Source organism: Leptodactylus fuscus, chromosome 11 (genome assembly GCF_031893055.1).
Source record: "Leptodactylus fuscus isolate aLepFus1 chromosome 11, aLepFus1.hap2, whole genome shotgun sequence".
In the NCBI taxonomy this organism is placed as follows: domain Eukaryota; kingdom Metazoa; phylum Chordata; class Amphibia; order Anura; family Leptodactylidae; genus Leptodactylus; species Leptodactylus fuscus.
In genome coordinates, this window is record NC_134275.1 from 3,357,047 (window position 1) to 3,376,564 (window position 19,518).

General features: G+C 45.2%; 1 protein-coding gene across 1 annotated transcript in view; it reads right to left on the reverse strand.

Moving 5' to 3' along the window:
- Nucleotides 1-18,459, reverse strand: part of LOC142184546 (synaptotagmin-like protein 2) — a 44,117-nt gene extending 25,658 nt beyond the window's left edge. Inside the window, exons 1-2 of the mRNA XM_075259467.1 lie at nt 18,350-18,459; nt 970-1,361 (exon numbers count right to left, since the gene is read on the reverse strand). Of these exons, the coding sequence (XP_075115568.1) occupies nt 970-1,091 (122 nt within the window). The 5' untranslated portion in view covers nt 1,092-1,361; nt 18,350-18,459. The remainder of the gene's footprint in view (nt 1-969; nt 1,362-18,349) is intronic.
- Between the last annotated feature and the right edge of the window lie 1,059 nt (nt 18,460-19,518).

Here is a 19,518-nt window from a genome sequence, read left to right on the forward strand (position 1 = left end):
CATAGGACTGTATATACTACAAACCTGATGTCTGCAGATTGGACAGCGTATACCACAAACCCAACGCCTGCAGATTGAATGGCATATAGGTATACCTATATACCACAAACCTGATGCCTGCAGATTGGACAGCGTATAGCTATACCTATATACCACAAACCTGATGCCTGCAGATCGGACGGCGTATAGCTATACCTATATACCACAAACCTGATGCCTGCAGATCGGACGGCGTATAGCTATACCTATATACCACAAACCTGATGTCTGCAGATTGGACAGCGTATAGATATACCTATATACCACAAACCTGATGCCTGCAGATTGGACAGTGTATAGCTATACCCATATACCACAAACCTGATGCCTGCAGATTCAATGGCGTATAGCTATACCTATATACCACAAACCTGATCCTGCAGATCGGACAGTTCCCTGGATACTTTACTTTTACATACACAATAGCTACTATAGGTTAGCACGACGGCTTGCAATAAATTTGCTATAACTCTAATCCCGATGCATTGTAGAGGGTAATTCTACAGTTTCCCAATCTATCTGTTATTCAGCTTCGGATCCCCATGTTCAAGGTAAAATCGCCATGTTATCCACATAAAGATCAAGGGGAAAGTGCTTTGGGGTGTGTCTTGGTCTCAGTTCTAGATTCCTGGGAAAAATGCTCTTTTTTACCTAAATTGCATATGAATAAGAGATTACAATAGGGTTCCAAAGCTGAATAATGGAGACGTAATAGCAAGTTACTACTAATTCCATCTAACTACTTTACATACACGGATTCCCAATAACACACATCTTAAAGAAACCCGAGGTGTTATAGGTTTCTGCTCTGCTGAAGGGTTAAATCTGCTGACAACCAGCACAGGATCTGATCACTAAGTGTCGTTCACTTTTCATCGGTTCATTGGCTTATAGTGTGAAATACACGATGTATATAATGTAGGGTCCTACCTGATACGGTCACTGTCCTTCTGCTGCAGCTCGGCATCTCTCTGCAGGACCTTCATGAGCTTCTCATACTCCTCTTCCGTCAAGAAGCTGAGGTCCAGCATGCTGCCGGAGCAGTTCTTCATTGCAAACCGTGCAGGAACAACGACTCCTCTTCAGGCTAGCACACCTCCACCACGGAGGGATCATAAGCAGGGACAACTTCTCTTTGAAGAACGGCGTTAGCAAGGGCTGAACATGTGGAAATTTGGCAGCTTCATCTTCTTCAGAAGTAATGAAGGATAATTTCCATCCAGCGCAGTCACTGTGTTTCCAAGTAACGCGAGCAGACTACAGTGGTCCCCATTGTCTCTCGCAATAGGGTTTAGGGTCCGTTCCAGACGTCACACTCTTCCCTGTGAAGAAAACAAGAGTTGTAAACCGGAGAAAGTAAAGATTCTTTCTTGATTTAGATCAACATATGTCGAGTGACTATGTACTATGGGGGCGGATATTTACTCGACGGTACACGTTCCAAAAAAGAAAGCGACAGCGTTCTGCTTCTTCCAGCGGTGCTGGTAACTTTCTGCTAAGGTAACTGTATGCGGTGATATCAGAAAGGGCACGGGAAAAGCAAACACTCAAAGATCAGGACGTGTTGTTTTAGAAAAAAAAAAAAAAACTGTGCAAACACGGAGCGTAGAGCAGGCGGGCGGAACAAAGCAGAGGTCATTTGTCAAATTGCAAGGTCACCTGGAGCTTTTGTCGAGATGTCAGGTAAGATTTGGGAAGGCGGATGAAGTCAGGTAGGGTCTTGCAGATTGTCATGTCCATATGTTTTTTGTGGCTCAGGGCTCGATGCATGTGCGGAGCGGTAACAAACGTCAGATGGGAGTGTCTACCTGTCCTACCACTTTCCCTTACCATCCTGCACACTGATAATTCCAGTAACCCTTTTACTCATCGTAGCCCGTAGGCACAGCCAGAAATACATTGTGACGAAACCTTTTGTGGACTATATACATCGCTGACCTTAGCCTGCCCAGTTTCCTTAAAGCTACAGCGAACAATTGCTGGAAAGGAGCCCGGCATAGAAAAGGTTACAAAAATAGAACCGTAAAAACAGAGTTTTTTTGTCTATAGCGCTTCACAACCTCCCTATACAGATCAGGTTATATTGTTACATTTACAACTTTCTATTGTGACATTGTTTTCCCTACAAAACCTAAAGTCTTATCTGCATTTTCAGTGCTGATGGATATAGACTATTGTCCTCTGTTATCAGCCATTGCAGCCTGGAAAGGGATTGATGGTAATGTTCTTCATTGGTGTGCCTGAGTAAATGACCGCTCGCATGATCGCTGCTGTATCTCATATATCTCCAGGTCTCAGAAGCTCTATAAAACAGTCACATCATGGCGTGGGGATCAGATTTCATCTTGACGTGTAAATGTGTGTAAACCTACAGGGAGTAAAGTAATAATATGAAAGCGAATGTATAAAGTATGTGTCATTGTTACAGAAACTATCACTAATGTTTCTAATGTATTTACCGTCCATATTTCCCTGTTACATTGTATCCATAAAGGTATAAAGGTTCAGGGAGGACATCAACAAGCTGCTCCGTCCTGTCCAGGGGATTCATCGACAGGGTGAGGGCAGACAACTAAATATTTGTCCCAGGAGAAGGCCCGGTTCACATCTGCACATGGGTTTCCGTTCGGTGGGTCCGATCACTTATGGTAATTTTTTAAAGGGATTCTACCATTAAAATAGAATTTTTTCTCCTTGACACGTAGGAATAGCCTTAAGAAAGTCTATTCTTCTCCTACCTTTAGATGTCTTCTCCAGGCCACCGTTCGGTATATAATCTGGTTTTCGTCGGTATGCAAATGAGTTCTCTCGCAGCACTGGGGGTGGTCCCTAGCGCTCAAACAGCACTGGGGGCGTCCCCAATGCTGCGAGAAAACTCTCCAGTGCCGCCTCCATCTTCTTCAGGAACAGGCTCTCTTCGCGTCGTCTTCCGGCGCTGGTTTCAAACTTCTAGGCCTCAGGAAGCCGACCACGCATGCCTGCTGGCCACAAGACAATGGCCGCTTACAATACTGTAGAAGCAGCCATTTTTCTTGTGGCCGCAGGCATGCGCAGCTGGCTCTGCCTGAGGACCAGAAGTTTGACCCCTGCGCCGGAAGAAGACGTTTAAAGAGGCCGTTCCTGAAGCATTGGGGACACCCTTAGTGCTGTTTGAGTGCTGGGGCCCGCCCCCAGTGCTGTGAGAGAACTCATTTGCATACCGACGAAAACTGGATTATATACCAAACGGTGGCCTGGAGAAGACATCTAAAGGTAGGAGAAGAATAGACTTTCTTAAGGCCATTCCTACATGTTAGGGACAAAAAAATTGAGTTTTAATGATAGGATCCCTTTAACATACAATTATTAGATTAGCTAGAAGATGGGCTGCAGGGTCCAGCTAGACAGTCAGTTTGTAGTCTAAATTACAAAATTACTTGACTCCATCTTTAATGTTACATACATTTGAAAAATTGGTTGGAAAATTGGACCTCTTCTATCCCGACAGTAAAACCTATGGAGATCCCTGATACTGTGAAATGCAAATAGATATCAAACAATTGACTACTCTGCAAAAGTTTTATTTCTTCCTCTTCTCCCATGTAAATGTTGGCACGTGAGGCCTGCTAGAGCAGTGCGGACCCTAAGACATGATCTATTTATTCCTAGTGATATAATGTCAGACATCTTTCCAATACCGTGAGCCTAGTGGGCCATATTAGTCCTGGGGCATCATACAGAAGAAACATCAGTGCAGCGGGCAGACACTAAATCCTTTAATGCCCCGTGTGTGTATTTTAAATATTTGACAAGTTCCTATTGTTTGCCTCAGAGGTGTAGGCTACTGACACAACACTTGTTATCTACTGAAAAAAAATAATAATTTACAAATTTCTGAACTTAACTATGTTGATGCCAGCGGTGCCGGCACGGAGAATGAGCTTTACTATACAGAAAATGTATATAGTATAGCAGTTATACACTCACCGGTCACTTTATTAGGTACACCTGTCCAACTGCTCGTTAACACTTAATTTCTAATCAGCCAATCACATGGCGGCAACTCAGTGCATTTAGGCATGTAGACATGGTCAAGACAATCTCCTGCAGTTCAAACCGAGCATCAGTATGGGGGGGAAGAAAGGTGATTTGAGTGCCTTTGAACGTGGCATGGTTGTTGGTGCCAGAAGGGCTGGTCTGAGTATTTCAGAAACTGCTGATCTACTGGGATTTTCACGCACAACCATCTCTATGGTTTACAGAGAATGGTCCGAAAAAGAAAAAACATCCAGTGAGCGGCAGTTCTGTGGGGGGCGGAAATGCGTTGTTGATGCCAGAGGTCAGAGGAGAATGGCCAGACTGGTTCGAGCTGATAGAAAGGCAACAGTGACTCAAATAGCCACCCGTTACAACCAAGGTAGCCAGAAGAGCATCTCTGAACGCCGCACAGTACGTCCAACTTTGAGGCTACAGATGGGCTACAGCAGCAGAAGACCACACCGGGTGCCACTCCTTTCAGCTAAGAACAGGAAACTGAGGCTACAATTTGCACAAGCTCATCGAAATTGGACAATTGAAGATTGGAAAAACGTTGCCTGGTCTGATGAGTCTCGATTTCTGCTGCGACATTCGGATGGTAGGGTCAGAATTTGGCGTCAACAACATGAAAGCATGGATCCATCCTGCCTTGTATCGGTAACGGTTCAGGCTGGTGGTGGTGGTGTCATGGTGTGGGGAATATTTTTTTGGCACTCTTTGGGCCCCTTGGTACCAATTGAGCATGGTTGCAACGCCAAAGCCTACCTGAGTATTGTTGCTGACCATGTCCATCCCTTTATGACCACAATGTACCCAACATCTGATGGCTACTTTCAGCAGGATAATGCAATGCCATGTCATAAAGCTGGAATCATCTCAGACTGGTTTCTTGAACATGACAATGAGTTCACTGTACTCCAATGGCCTCCACAGTCACCAGATCTCAATCCAATAGAGGAGCATCTTTGGGATGTGGTGGAACGGGAGATTCGCATCATGGATGTGCAGCCGACAAATCTGCGACTGCAACTGTGTGATGCCATCATGTCAATATGGACCAAAATCTCTGAGGAATGCTTCCAGCACCTTGTTGTATCTATGCCACGAAGAATTGAGGCAGTTCTGAAGGCAAAAGGGGGTCCAACCCATTACTAGCATGGTGTACCTAATAAAATGGCCAGTGAGTGTAGATGTATATAGTATAGCAGTCAAAGGGATGTAATGGTATATTTTCACTTGAATGGGCTGTAAGGCAGCGGTACCTGGAGGTGCAACTATCCAGGGAGCAAAGTGAACGAGCTTGGACCCATGAGTCCCAGGTATGGCCGGGATCCTAAAGGTCAGACCCTAATAATAAACCGTTAAACCAATAGTATGAGGATAGCCCTGCATCAAGTATAGAACTGCAACACTGAAGAACAACAAACACCACTGCATACAGAATATATCTGGCAGGGTGCGACTATATTCTATTGAAAGGGTGAACACGCACGCCATGGACACATGAAAGGGGTTTTACGAAACAATGATATTGATGATCTATCCTTAAAGAAGACCTTTCATCGCCTCCACCAATTCTAGTGCTCTGCATCAGTTAATAGTCGCTGCTCCACTGATTCCAGCACAGTTGGAATTTTCTCTCTAGCCTTTATTGTTCCTGAGCAACAAGTGCAGGTAGTTTTGGTGCCTGATGTGCTATTTAAGCTCTGTCATGTCAGGTGGGCGGGGTCAGGCAGGGCATGTGATTCAGAGCTCCAATCAGAGGCAGCCAGTGTCAGAGCTCAGACTCACACCCCCTTGTCTGCTCCTGCCTGACACCGCCCTCCTGACAGTATGGAGTCTAAATGGTATATCAGACAGCAAAGATAACAGCATCGATTGCTCAGGAATGGTGGGGGCTAGAGAAATATTCCAACTGTGCTGGAATCGGTGGAGGGCCATCCTTCCAACAGATGATCTGTGCGGGTTCTAGGTGGCGAACTCCCAACAATCTGATATTTATCTTGAGGAAAGGATCAATTTCATGGTGCTGGAAAAAAACCTTTATGTAAGAGGCAGTTTGTAGTTGTAGGGGTCATGATGGAAGAATATTACGTTAAATATTGGCTTGAACACATCAATTGGTACATGATAACACACAAATACCCCATGTACCACTGTATCCCCTCCCAGACCTGCCAACCCCTTGACATACAAAACTACAGTAATGATGTCTCTGACATTGGAGGGGACACAAGTAGAGGGGCCGGCGTCACTCAGCGATGCCCCTTAATAATTCTGCTGTTCACAATGGGCCTGTCTTTATAAATTCTCCAAAATGACCATGTCAGTATTGAGCTAGGCATCTATCTTGTTTTGTAGAAAGAAATGGTCCAAAATACCTTCATCCAGGATCCAGGAACTGATTAAAAGCTACAGGAAGCGACTAGAGGCTGTTATCTTTGCAAAAGGAGGATCTACTAAATATTAATGTCACTTTTCTGTTGAGGTGCCCATACTTTTGCACCGGTCAAATTTTGGTTTAATGCATATTGCACATTTTCTGTTAGTACAATAAACCTCATTTCAATCCTGAAATATTACTGTGTCCATCAGTTATTAGATATATCAAACTGAAATGGCTGTTGCAAATACCAAAATATTTAGAACTAAAAATGATTAAGATTAATAGGGGTGCCCAAACTTTTTCATAGGACTGTATATATTTGCCAATCAATGTGGTGCCAAAGGAGACGACTAAACCTGCGTTCAGAAAGGGTAATGGCAGGATGTCTTGTACTGAAGCTTTACTTTTAATCTCTTTAACAATTTCCGTTTTTACACGCTTGCTCTTTATGCGGTGCCATTTTATACGAGCGGCGAGCAGATGGTATATATCCCAGCAACTCCGCTGCAGCCCAGAGATAAATATTTTTTTAGCTGCTGTAACAGGAAGACGGTTTCTTTCCATTCACTTACCGAGGAGGTTCGGACCCATCTGTCCGAGTATTATTCACCAAATGCAGAGTTTTTCTTCAAGATGTTGATTTGTTAGATAAGAAGAAAAACTCAGCTGGTCTAATGGCGTGGGTACAAACTGTTTCTATCATCGTTCAGATCTGTACATTAGAATGGCGACACCGCTAATAAAAGATACAATTTATCGGTAAAAGTCACACAGTTGCTAAATATCGCTACTTGGTGTACGTGCGTCTCCTCGTAAATGAAGTGCACCCTCAGGTCCCCAAGCGGACTCCCTGAACGGAAACCTATCCGGATAAAGGAAATCCGCAGGCTCCATAGACTATCATGGGGTCCATGTGGTTTTCGCTTGAAAAATGCGGAGAGAAAAGTGCAGCTTGCAGGACCCTTCTCTCCGCATATTTCATGTGAATAAGTGAATGGAATGGCCTGAAAGCAGATGTGAGTCTTACACAGAAACACAATAAACTAGAAGGAAAAGGTGAAGTGGAGAATTGAGACAGCAAAGTGAAAAAGGCAGAAGACAGAGTCAGCAAAGAAAGCTCCAATAATGCTCACCTGGGGCAGTGCGACCTGCAGCGTAAAGCAAGAGGTAGCAAACAAAAAAACGTAGGGAGAATCTCCATAATGGTTAATTCTCCGTGTAATAGCCGGGCAAACAGAAGTAAACCTTTCCTTTAGCCTACAAGTCAATGCAGGTTCAATTGTTGCTTATTAGTTGGGATTTGGGGTTATTTGTAGTAGTGGTAAAGGTCTTCTGTATACAATAATATACACTATTCCTTAAAGGGATCCTATCATTGGATACCCCTTTTTTTCTGACTTACACGTAGGAATAGCCTTAAAGGGATCCTATCATAGAAACCTTTTTTTTATGAGTAACATGCCGGAATAGCCTTAAGAAAGGCTATTCGTCTCCTACCTTTCGTTGTCTTCTCCGCGCTGCCGTTCGCTTACAATCCGGTTCTTGTCGGTATGCAAATGGGTTATTTTGCAGCACTGAGGGCCGCCTCAATGCTTCCAGAGAACTCTCTCCAGCGCCGCCTCCATCCTCGTCAGCAGGGTCATCTTTGTCCTCTTCTTCCAGTGCAGATTTATGATGTCTCAGGCCTTGGGCGGAGCAGTCTGCGCATGTCCACAGGCCACGAGAAAATGGCCACTTCCAATACTGTGCAAGCAGCCATTTTCTCGTGGAGTGTGAGAATGCGCAGTCTGCCCGAGGCCTAGAAGTTGGAGACCTGCGCCAGAAGAAGAGGACGAAGATGACACTGCTGAAGAAGATGGAGGCGGCGCTGGAGAGAATTCTCTCGCAGCATTGGGGCCTGCCCCGAGTGCTATGAAAGAATTCATTTGCATACCAACAAGGACCGGGATTGTAGGTGAACAGCGGCGCGGAGAAGACTAGCCTTTCTTAAGGCTATTCCGACATGTTACTCGTAAAAAAAAGGGTTTCTATGATAGGATCCCTTTAAGAAAGGATATTCTTCTCCTACCTTTAGATGTCTTCTCTGCGCCACCGTTCCGTAGAAATCCGGGGTTTCTTCAATATGTAAATGAGTTCTCTCGCGGCACTGGGGGCGTCTCCAATGCTACGAGAGAACTCTCCAGCGCCGCCTCCATCTTCTTCTGGTACGCCCTCTCCCTGTGTCTTCTTCCATCCTGGGTTTCAATCTTCTAGGCCTCGAGAAGAGCCGACTGGGTGTGCCCGGGCCACAAGAAAATGGCCGCTTACACCAGCTTACTCTCACAGCATTGGAAACACCCCCAGTGCTGCAAGAGAACTCATTTGTAAAGTTTTAATTTACCCCGGACAACCCCTTTAAGGTCATGGATACCCAGTGAAGATATTGAAAGTGCAGTAAGCGCTCCCCGCCATCTGGCATGCCGGCCGCTCTCCTGTGCTGGCATACTGCCTGTAGACCTTAGAGTGTGGCCCCGGGCACGGCACTTTCCTTCTGTAAGAAATGGCTTTTATCTATTCACCCAGATACAACATTTATTATTTATAACTGCGGAGAGAAATCCCCGTACTTGCCATATAACTATGTCGGCTAATACTGTCACGTCTGCAGATGTAAGCATTCCAGTATACAGATGTTTTCTGCACGTACCAAGATTCCCATGTATTCCTATGGCAGATCAGAACAATAGACTTAATAGCAGAAGTGACTTTGTCGCTTTATATTTTGCACTAAAGCCTATTCCTCTTACTACCCAGCAGTGACAAAACCTTCACCTAGGACCAACTTACTGCAGGGCTGAAGCCAATGTAAATGAATCCGCCTCGAACAAACGGCTGCTGTTGGACAGACTTTTTCCCAGTGTCTAATACACACCTCACCAAAGAAAACACAAAGTCAGTCATGCACTTCGTCCTCTAAGCTCTTTCCATTTGCCGTGTGTGCGGACGGATGTGCACACAGACACACACATACACACACACACACACATACACACACACACATACACACACATACACACACACACATACACACACATACACACACACACATACACACACATACACACACACACACACACACACACACACATCTTGGCAACACCAATTCTCAAGGAGATGGAACCTAGATAAAGTAACCCTTCCAACTTTGCACTGGAAAAATCCTGGAATTTCTATTTCTAAAATACTTTTTTTCAGGAAAAACCTTACTTATAAGCAACTCTTCAGCCAATTGGAACAAAATAAACAAGTGGTTTTCAGTATGCTTTGGCTCAAAAAACCGCAGCAAAATCTGCAACAAAAAAATCTGCATTTCCGCAATGTGAAGCTTCAGCCTTATGGTAGGAACGGTCAGGAATGATAGCAGACAGTAGGAGCCTGTTAGACTAAACCCGTGATGGTGAACCTATGGCACGGGTGCCAGAGGTGGCACTCAGAGCCCTCTCTATGGGCACCCATCTTTGGCACAGATCATACTGTGTGGGGGCCACTGTGGAGCAGATTGTACTGTGTGGGGGCCACTGTGGTGCAGATTATACTGTGTGGGGGCCACTGTGGTGCAGATTATACTGTGTGGGGGCCACTGTGAAGCAGATTGTACTGTGTGGGGGCCACTGTGGTGCAGATTATACTGTGTGGGGACCACTGTGAAGCAGATTGTACTGTGTGGCGACCACTGTGGAGCAGATTGTACTGTGTGGGGGTCACTGTGGAGCAGATTATACTGTGTGGGGACCACTGTGAAGCAGATTATACTGTGTGGGGGCCACTGTGCAGCAGATTGGATTACGTGGGGTCCACTGTGGTGCAGATTATACTGTGTGGGGGCCACTGTGAAGCAGATTGTACTGTGTGGGGGCCACTGTGGTGCAGATTATACTGTGTGGGGGCCACTGTGAAGCAGATTGTACTGTGTGGGGGCCACTGTGGTGCAGATTATACTGTGTGGGGACCACTGTGAAGCAGATTGTACTGTGTGGGGGCCACTGTGGAGCAGATTATACTGTGTCGGGGCCACTGTGGAGCAGATTGTACTGTGTGGGGGCCACTGTGGAGCAGATTATACTGTGTGGGGGCCACTGTGGAGCAGATTATACTGTGTGGGGGGCCACTGTGGAGCAGATTATACTGTGTGGGGGCCACTGTGGAGCAGATTGTACTGTGTGGGGTTACTGTGAGGCAGACTGGAGTACGTGGGGTACAATGTGAAGCAGATTGTATTGTGTGGAGGCTCTTCACTATTTATATCACATGGTATCTGTTTTATAGCAGACATGATATTATTACAGGTCATAATAACATTGTCCGGTCACTATAAAACAGATCTGTGCGATGTAACTGCAGTACAAAATTGTTTGTATAATTGGAATCTCGGTAAAGCCCCATTGTCTGCAATTGTGGATCTGCACAGTATTAAGGTTAAAATGCAATGTTAGCACTTTGTGATAAATTAGTGGGTTTTGGGTTGCAGGTTGGGCATTCGGTCTCTGAAAGGTTCGCCATCACTGGACTAAACCAAGATCTAGCTGCACTTTTTATAGGCTAATTATACAATTTTTCTAGACATAAACAGAAGACCCTAAACCTTAGGTAACAGAGGTGACGTTCCGGGTGCACTGACTTCCTGGTTTCTGCAATAGGTCCAGGTCTGATGTGCAGGGACAGAAGATATAGGGCTGTACAGGGACATTGTCTCAATTATGCTATAATTATATAAAAAGATTAACTTCTTAGAGCAAAGGAGCTAAGAACCTCATAAGCCTCAAGGAATTTGTGTAACTCAAGCCTTTGGTAAACAAGGCAAATGTATCCTTCAACACAATAGAAGACAATGGCCAAACAAGGTGTAGCAAAATGTTGCTTGAATAACAAGGATAAGGTAATGGCGGGTAATTGGTGCTAGGGATTATTTTGACATTAAACATATACATATATATGGCTGAGGCCCCACATTGCAGAAATGCAGCTTTTTTTATTGCAGATTTTGCTGCATTTTTATAAACCAAATCCAAGAATGGTTACAAAAGGAATTGGGAATATATGGCGCCCTTATAATATATGATTGGTGTGATGCTGGTGTATACTAATCTCTTTCTAGTTTGCAGGAATGTGTTTAACTAAATAAAACCCCCTTTAATACTTGCACTCCCCCACCATTCCCATATCTGCTGCCACTCTGTTGACTCTGTTTTGCTTCCATTTGTGTCTGGTCATTGTTCCCGTGAGTGTTGCAGTCTCTTCAATACTCGCCAAGTACAGCGCCATACATTGGTACAGTGGCTGTGCTTGGTATTACAGCTCAGCCCATTGGCCATGTGACTGATGAACTTGACACAAGGCCTTTGAATCCAGGTGAATCCCAGGTATCGGACCCCCATGGATCTTCTATTGATGACCTATCCTGGTAATATGCTGAAAATAACCGCACTCAATCATGTATGTAACATATCATGCATACATGCAAAAGTATATGACCAGGTTTAGAACTTGTAAGTCTCCTGCTTAGACGATTTACAAAGTACAAGAATGCCAATCCTATTTACAGCACCAGTTCATTCCACAATAGCTGTATACATTCCCTGCAGTACTGATAGAAGTGTTTCTAAGTCTTATTTACAGCCATCAATAAACTCCTTATCACTGAGAATGTCTATGCCGCTGTCATGCATATTCTTGTCCGAGGCTCATACCAATAAACATATCATTTTTCCTGCCATTCCGGTATAAGAAGCATTACACTGGTTAGACTAGGTAAATATGGTGTCACCTTCACCAACATAAAAGACTAAAACAAGTTCTGTGCAGGATGTCACTTGGGCTCTGCAAAATAACTGGTGCATTCCCACGATTAATCTCTTGCATGACTCAGGACATAAGCGCCCTGGCTATTTGTCAGTTCTACAAGTTACTTTGTTTTTGCACTAGGTAGTCATTGTGTTATTTGGTACCACGTAGAGACATTACTCAGACACATGTAAAAAAATAATCAAGCATTAAGGCCGGGGCTCTAGGTAGCGTATACGCCGCAGCAAGAAATGTGATGTTTTACAGTACCTGCAAAGTGGAGAGAATTCAGTCTAATCCCATCCACACATTGCAGAAAAATATGCCCAGCAGACATGCTGAGATTTCAAAAACAGTTACGCTTTTGGAAATTGCAGCATGTCATTTATACCTACGGAAACGCTGGTGGTTTCACTATAGGTGTAATGGAAGCAGAAAGTCCGCAGATGAAACCTCTGCAGACTTTCTGTGACTATATATTATATTGGTTGAGATGGTATACGAAGAATATCTGTAATAATTACTATGAGTATACCGTGTCATGCCAGGGTAAACTGATGGCCCACCAAGGGATTGATCTGTTCATCCGTGGGCCAGTCCAAGCCTGACTAAAATGGAGATTGCAAGCCAGGCTCTCTTGTGCAACATCAATGTCTGAGCTCACAAATGTTATTCTAGATAAAAAAAGCAAAAATTGCCAAAGACACACTCAGATATCTTCTAGGAAGCCTTCCCAGAACAGAGGGAGGTGTTCTGGCTGTAAAGTGTCTATTCATGTCTATGTATGTACAATATAATATAAAAAAAAACTCCTATAGGTGTAATGTGTAGGTGTCCCAATACTTCTGTCCATATACGTAAATGTCAAATAGTAGAGGATCAGATCAATGAGCAGAAAAGGGCCCAAATAAGAAAGAAGACAAAAAAAGGAAAGCCTAACAATAATGGGACACCAAACAGGAAAACAGCCAAAATCTCCAGTTTATTATTGACGGAGCTTTATGTATGACAGTGCAGTCTCCTATAGGAGTACATATATATTTGTGTCTCGCCACTATAGTCTTAGAGAGAATCTTTCATCACCTCCACCAACTCTTTGTATTCTTCAAAAAGTGCCGATCCACTGATTCCGGACCCCACTGTTCCCGAACCATTATATTGGTTAGTTTCAACACAATTATGTTGTCTACTGTCCAATGGACGATCGCTGTCTTCTCCAGACCAAGACAAAAATACCATCTGTGCCAGGAATCATTGGAGCAGCGCCAATTGAAGGATGCAAAGAGTTGAAGTTGGTGGAGGTGGTGAAAGGTCTTCTTTAGATCCATTACAGTCTTGTATGTGTCTCTAGCTATTAGCAACATGAATAATAAAATAAAGAAGTCATCTATAAAACTTGAGGAACCTGAACACCTTCCCTAGATGTGACATGACATGACCCTGCACAACCACCCCTCTATATGATGACTCCATCAGGAAATAGCTGTAGAACTGGTTGAGCTCGACCATGAAGATTCCTCAATAATATTTATATTTCCAAAAACCGAAAATGTTTGGCAGGAGAAGACAGAAAATAGTGCAATTTGAGAGATGCCACTATTCTTCACACTGTGCAAGAAACATGGACAGACTTGCTTGCTTCCAGCATGGCTTCAGTCTTTATGGGCAACAGAGCTAACAATCTAAAGCTGCCATACACATTAGATGTAAGGCCGGGTTCACATGTGGTTTTTCGGTCTGGAACCTGAGGTGGAGGCCGACTCAGGTTTTGGTCCAAAACACAGGTAGCTATGATTGGATGCCGATGCACTGCACCGGCATCCAGTCGCGCACTCCGCTCCGTATTAGGCCCAAGTGAATGGGCCTAGTAAAGAGGAGGGAGTGTCTTCAGGCGGATTTGCATGGCGACTCCGCCTGAAGAATGAGCATGTCCGTTCTTTTTTCCGGGAGCCGAAACAAACCTCTCCTGAAAAAAAGAACTGACCAGCTCCTATTGAAATCAATGGGAGACAACTTTTTAGTCAGGATTTTGAGGAGGATATGGCCTCAAAATCCTGACCAAAATACCCCGTGTGAACTCAGCCTAAATCTGTTGTCCCAGGCCCGGTTCACATCTGCACATGCGTTTCCGTTCAGGGAATCCCCCCGCACGGAAACCTAATCAGCTACCTTAAGAAACCTGCGAACCCCATGGACTATAAGGGGGTCCGTGCGGTTCGCACATGAAAAATGCGCAGAGAAAATTTCTGCTTGCATGACTTTTCTCTGCGCATTTGTCTTGCAGAGAAGGGAACGGAATGACCCGAACGTAGATGTGAACCGGGCCTCAAACATTCCTTGTATAGGGGCCTCCCGATCCTCCATAAGGATTGAACATTTGGATTTCAATTGCTCAATCTTATTGAACTACTGCTGTAAAATAACATGACAATTCTGGATACTAAGCTCCCAAACAACAGTGAGAGCACAGTTTCCATATGAGCACACACATATATAGGAGCGTAGTACATGCTCACGTTGTCGAGACGCACACCTTACACATACGGAACTTTTCTTTGCCAGCAAATTTAGATTTCCTATAAGAAAATCTAAATATTTCAAAGTGTGAATAACCAAATCTCCAGAAACCCAAAGCCTTTATACCGTGTTTGCATTCTATTCCGCGTCACTGGCACAACAGCTTACAGTAGACAAATCAGCAGTGAAAGCTTTGGGTGAGGCTAAATCTTTATGGTATGTAAAAGATGTCAATGAAAGATAAAGGCATTACAAGAAATCCTCCTTAAAGCGAAAGTGTTTCTTATAGAAATATACATAATAAACTAGTATTTTTTCCTAATTTGTGTAGCAGACGCACAAGCTTTAGTGTAACCGTCCCTTTAAGCTTCTATAAAGCACTCAGTATGAAGTGAGCGTTACATATAAAGCCGATAACAGAACACTCCATACAATACAAGTCCACACTAATTTATAGCACTCTATAGGGGGCTCCTCCGTCCCCCTATAGTTTTACAAGACTGGAAGAAAATTCACCATCTCCATGGAGAAGAATAAAGACTAAGGCCGGGGCATTCTAACCTGTCACATTTGTTATTAGATTTATTAGAGGGGTAACATGGGGAGACAATGGGGACGGTGGAGGCTGCCGTTCCATCTACACAACCTTGTTCCAATCCGTGTGTCGGCCATATTTCCCGGAGTGACCAGGACCATGTGAATGCAACTGACTGCATGGCCAGATCGCTGCTATACGGAAGTGACATAAAGCTGAGCAGACATGGCGGTGTCCGTAGCCCCAGAATCAGCACATGGCTCAGGTAAAGCAGAAATCAGCGAGAGAGAAAGGGAGAGAGAAATCCATGAAGGAGGCGATGATTCTCCAAAACTCACGCCTGAATCAGAGAGTAAAAGTCCCAAATCCAACTCCCAGTTGTGAAGGAAGGACAGAGGCAAACCCCAATATGGCCTAGACAGAAGCGAGGATGTCTCGTACCGGACCAGAACCCGAGCACAAGCATACAAATGTAGTCGCAGAGGAAGTGTCTGCAGAGGGTTTAGACAGGGAGGCAAGAAAATCAGAAAACTGGTTCGCTCTCCCAAACCCTCAGGGACATGGATCCATCAAGTCACTTAGATCCTGCACTGACAACCATGAGTTGTTTCAAACAAAAAAGCAAGCTCTGTGTCGACCAGTACGAGACCAGCGGAGAAATGCAGGGTCACAAACTCCTGGTTTTGCAAAAAAATTTTAACACCACTCGTCACTAAAATAGTCACAAGCGGTGCTTTTATGCCGCCATCACCACTTTTCTCAGTTGAAGCTGCTAATTCTGCTAATCTAGTATTTATGCCCATACAGTGGCCTAACTAAAGTCTTGTGGGCCCCAGTGCAAACTTTTGTCCAGGGCCCCTACTCCTCCCTGAGGCCCAGTTCCACGGAGTAACGCGCCATTCATTCCGTCAATGCATCCCCAGACGCACCGAAGCGGAGAGGGGCTTATAATACTTTATGGGGGCCACTGTGGAGCATATAATACTGGCTGGGGCCACGTCACTATCAAGGATCTGTGTCAGGGTGCTTTCACAGTAACGCTCCGCTCATTCTGACACGTAAACACGTGTCAGAGTGACCGCTGTAAAACAGAATCCCATTGACTTCACCGGGTGCCGTCTTACGCACACTACACATTGAAATCAATGGGAAGCTTTTAAATCCATTCATTTCAATGTGTAGTGCACGTAAGACGGCACCCATTGAAGTCAATGGGATTCTGTTTTACAGCGGTCACTCTGACATGTGTTTACGTGTCAGAATGAGCGGAGCGTTACTGTGAAAGCACCCTGACACAGATCCTTGATCGTGACGTGGCTCCAGCCAGTATTATATGCTCCACAGTGGCCCCCATAAAGTATTATAAGCCCCTCTCCGCTTTGGTGCGTCTGGGGACGCATTGACGTCATTATGCTGCCGCTGCGCCCCATGTGCTCTATTCACAGGTCTCAGTCACATGACGGAAGAGCACCGGAGGGGACGCTGAGCATTTGTATTCATTATTTTCAGTTACCTCCCCTGGGCTGCCATCCATTGGAAAGGGGTCTGGCGATATAATAATAATGACAGTATGTATCGCAGTGCGCTATCACAGTGGTCTGAAGCTCCGGCCATCTCCATCCGCGGGCCCCATACCCCACCGGGCTCGGTCGCACCCACTACGTTACGCCAGTGTGCCCATAGGAGCAATTTTCTTTAATTTGGTGCATCCGAGGACACTCAGAACATGCAGCACATAAATGAAACTTAGGCTACAGGCACACGACAGTGAAAAACAACCGTCATATGGTGTTTCTAAGACACAGATGTACAAAGACTGGTGATTTCAGCCCATATATATCCGGGGCCCCTCCACCGGGCCGTGTGACTGCACTAAAATCTTCTCCCGCCAAGACTGAAGTAACGTCCTGATGTGCAGAATGTGGACTATCCCTCTACTATCCCTGTACACAGGACACACATGTTGGGGTGCACGGTCTACGTTACTGTATAATGTCCAAACAAAAAAACTAATGAAAAAGGCGAAACCCCTAAGGGGACGTTCACGCTACCGCTATGACAGATGAGGGTGATGGGATTTATGGCAATGTGGCCGCTCCTATTGACTCTAATGTAAAAAGTCCTGCAAATATGACATTCAGGTAAGTAACATACATGACAGAAGAAAGCGCCCATCGCGTTTTGTACCTCTGACGTCAGACGTAAGCGGCCTCGTCTGTATCAGTCACTATTGCTGTTTATGTCCGTTGCTCTCATCCTATGATGGACATTAATCACAGTAGTGTGAACCTATCCTTATACATTATTTTGTGCCAGAAAATTGCAACGGTTTTGGAAATGTCATCGTGTCCCTTGCACGTATTATCCCGCACCGTGGGGATGGGATTCGCCGTGACCAAGGTGTGTGAGATTCTTTGTGTGGGACACAAGGCGGACTGCGTACACGCCATAACATATGTGACAGGTGCAAACTACAGGACAATGCACCCGCCCGACTTCCTGATTGTATATGTCACCTCATACACCTCGCCCTGAAGCGACTGCTATGTACGTGTAGCTGACATGGACGACTCGCCTTCTCCCTGGTGATGACAACATGTGGCGTGTGTAAAAAAAACATGAGTGAAAAATCTCACAATTCAGCCTTATAACGTGGCGCGTACACAGCGCTTTTACCCTATAGAGGCAATTACAGATCACACGTCATTTATACAACAGTTTGCAAATTTTCCTCAAAGTTGTCAGTCATTTTACCACAAATGCAAAAAAACAAAACAAAAAAAACCCCATTCTTGCCATATAGAGATATAGATGATTGATTCATCACCTCCTTCTCTGACAGATCTTTTTACAGGACTACATGCACGACATAGATCGCAACACAGATGGAGTCTTAAACTCCCCCCCCTTTTTAATAAAAGTAGTAGAGTCCCCTGAAGGGCATAGAATGCGCATCAGAGCACAACCACTTAGAGTTTAGGGGTGTCATGGCTGTGCCGTGTATCAGTATGTGGAGTGTGAGTGCAGCCTCTTACCTGTGATCTCGGCAGCAGGTGCAGCTCTAGTGAGGTAACAGCTCACACTCAGCAGTAACACCGCGGTGCCGGAGCCGTCCTGGACTACACGGATCTGGAGGGAAGTGCTGAGGAAGAGCCGGAGACTGGAGCGCGGGCTGACGGAGTGCTGGTGTTACCTCAGAGTGTGTGTCCGCTCCGTGCACCGTCACCGTGTGGTGTCACTGACGTCACTCATGTCACACGTGCACCAGCATTAACCCCTTGTGTCTGACATTTATCCTCCTGTCACCAGAGAGTCCTCAGCCCTCCACAGTAATAAGCCCCTATATGAATGAGAGACCCTTCTATCCTATAGGTTATATCCTATAGCTGGGGGTCCGGCCGCTGGGACACAGAACAGTAGCGGCATAACCTGAGGAGGTGAATTTGGGGTCCAGGAGCCTCAGGTTCACACCTGCGCCCGGTCTCCGCTTTCGGGATTCCGTCTTCTGCCCGAGAAACCGGAAAGGAGACGGAAACCGGCAAACAGTTTTCAAACCCTTCACTTGAATGTGTGCGCAAAGTGTCCGCCTGTGAGCGACTTCTGGTCTGTGCGGCAAAACCGTTTTTTTTTTTTTAACCGGACACAAAGTTGAACATGCAGGACTTTGCGTCCAGTTAAAAAAAAAAAAAAAAAAAACGGTTTCACCGCGGAGACCACAAAAGGCTCACCAGAGCCGGGCAACCACCCGGAGCCCCGCACCCAGCGGGGCCCCGCAGCCCGGACCTAACAAAACGCAGGTCAGGTCAGTCGGTTAGAAGTGCGAAGCCCTTAAGCTCAACCAGCCCATGAGCAAGCAAAGAGTAAAAGAGACATAGAAATCTGTTATATTGAAATTTCTCACTCCAAAATTATTGCGTCATTGTGAGCCAGTGGGGCCCTGCAGTCTGGACGTAACCGAAAAACGCAGGTGGGTTAAAAGCGCGACCCCTTAACCAGCCCCATAAGCAAGCAAAGAGGGAATCAATGTGAAATACTTACGGTAAATAAAACCACAATCTGGTATTTATTGATATTATTATTTTGTAGAGCCCTCCTGGGCCTAAAGCGGCTCGAATTCAATATAGAACGCATTTTTAGGGCTAATTGTATCAAAAAATCCTGGGGGGTATTCCATACCCCCAGACCCCCCGGTAGGTAGGGCCCC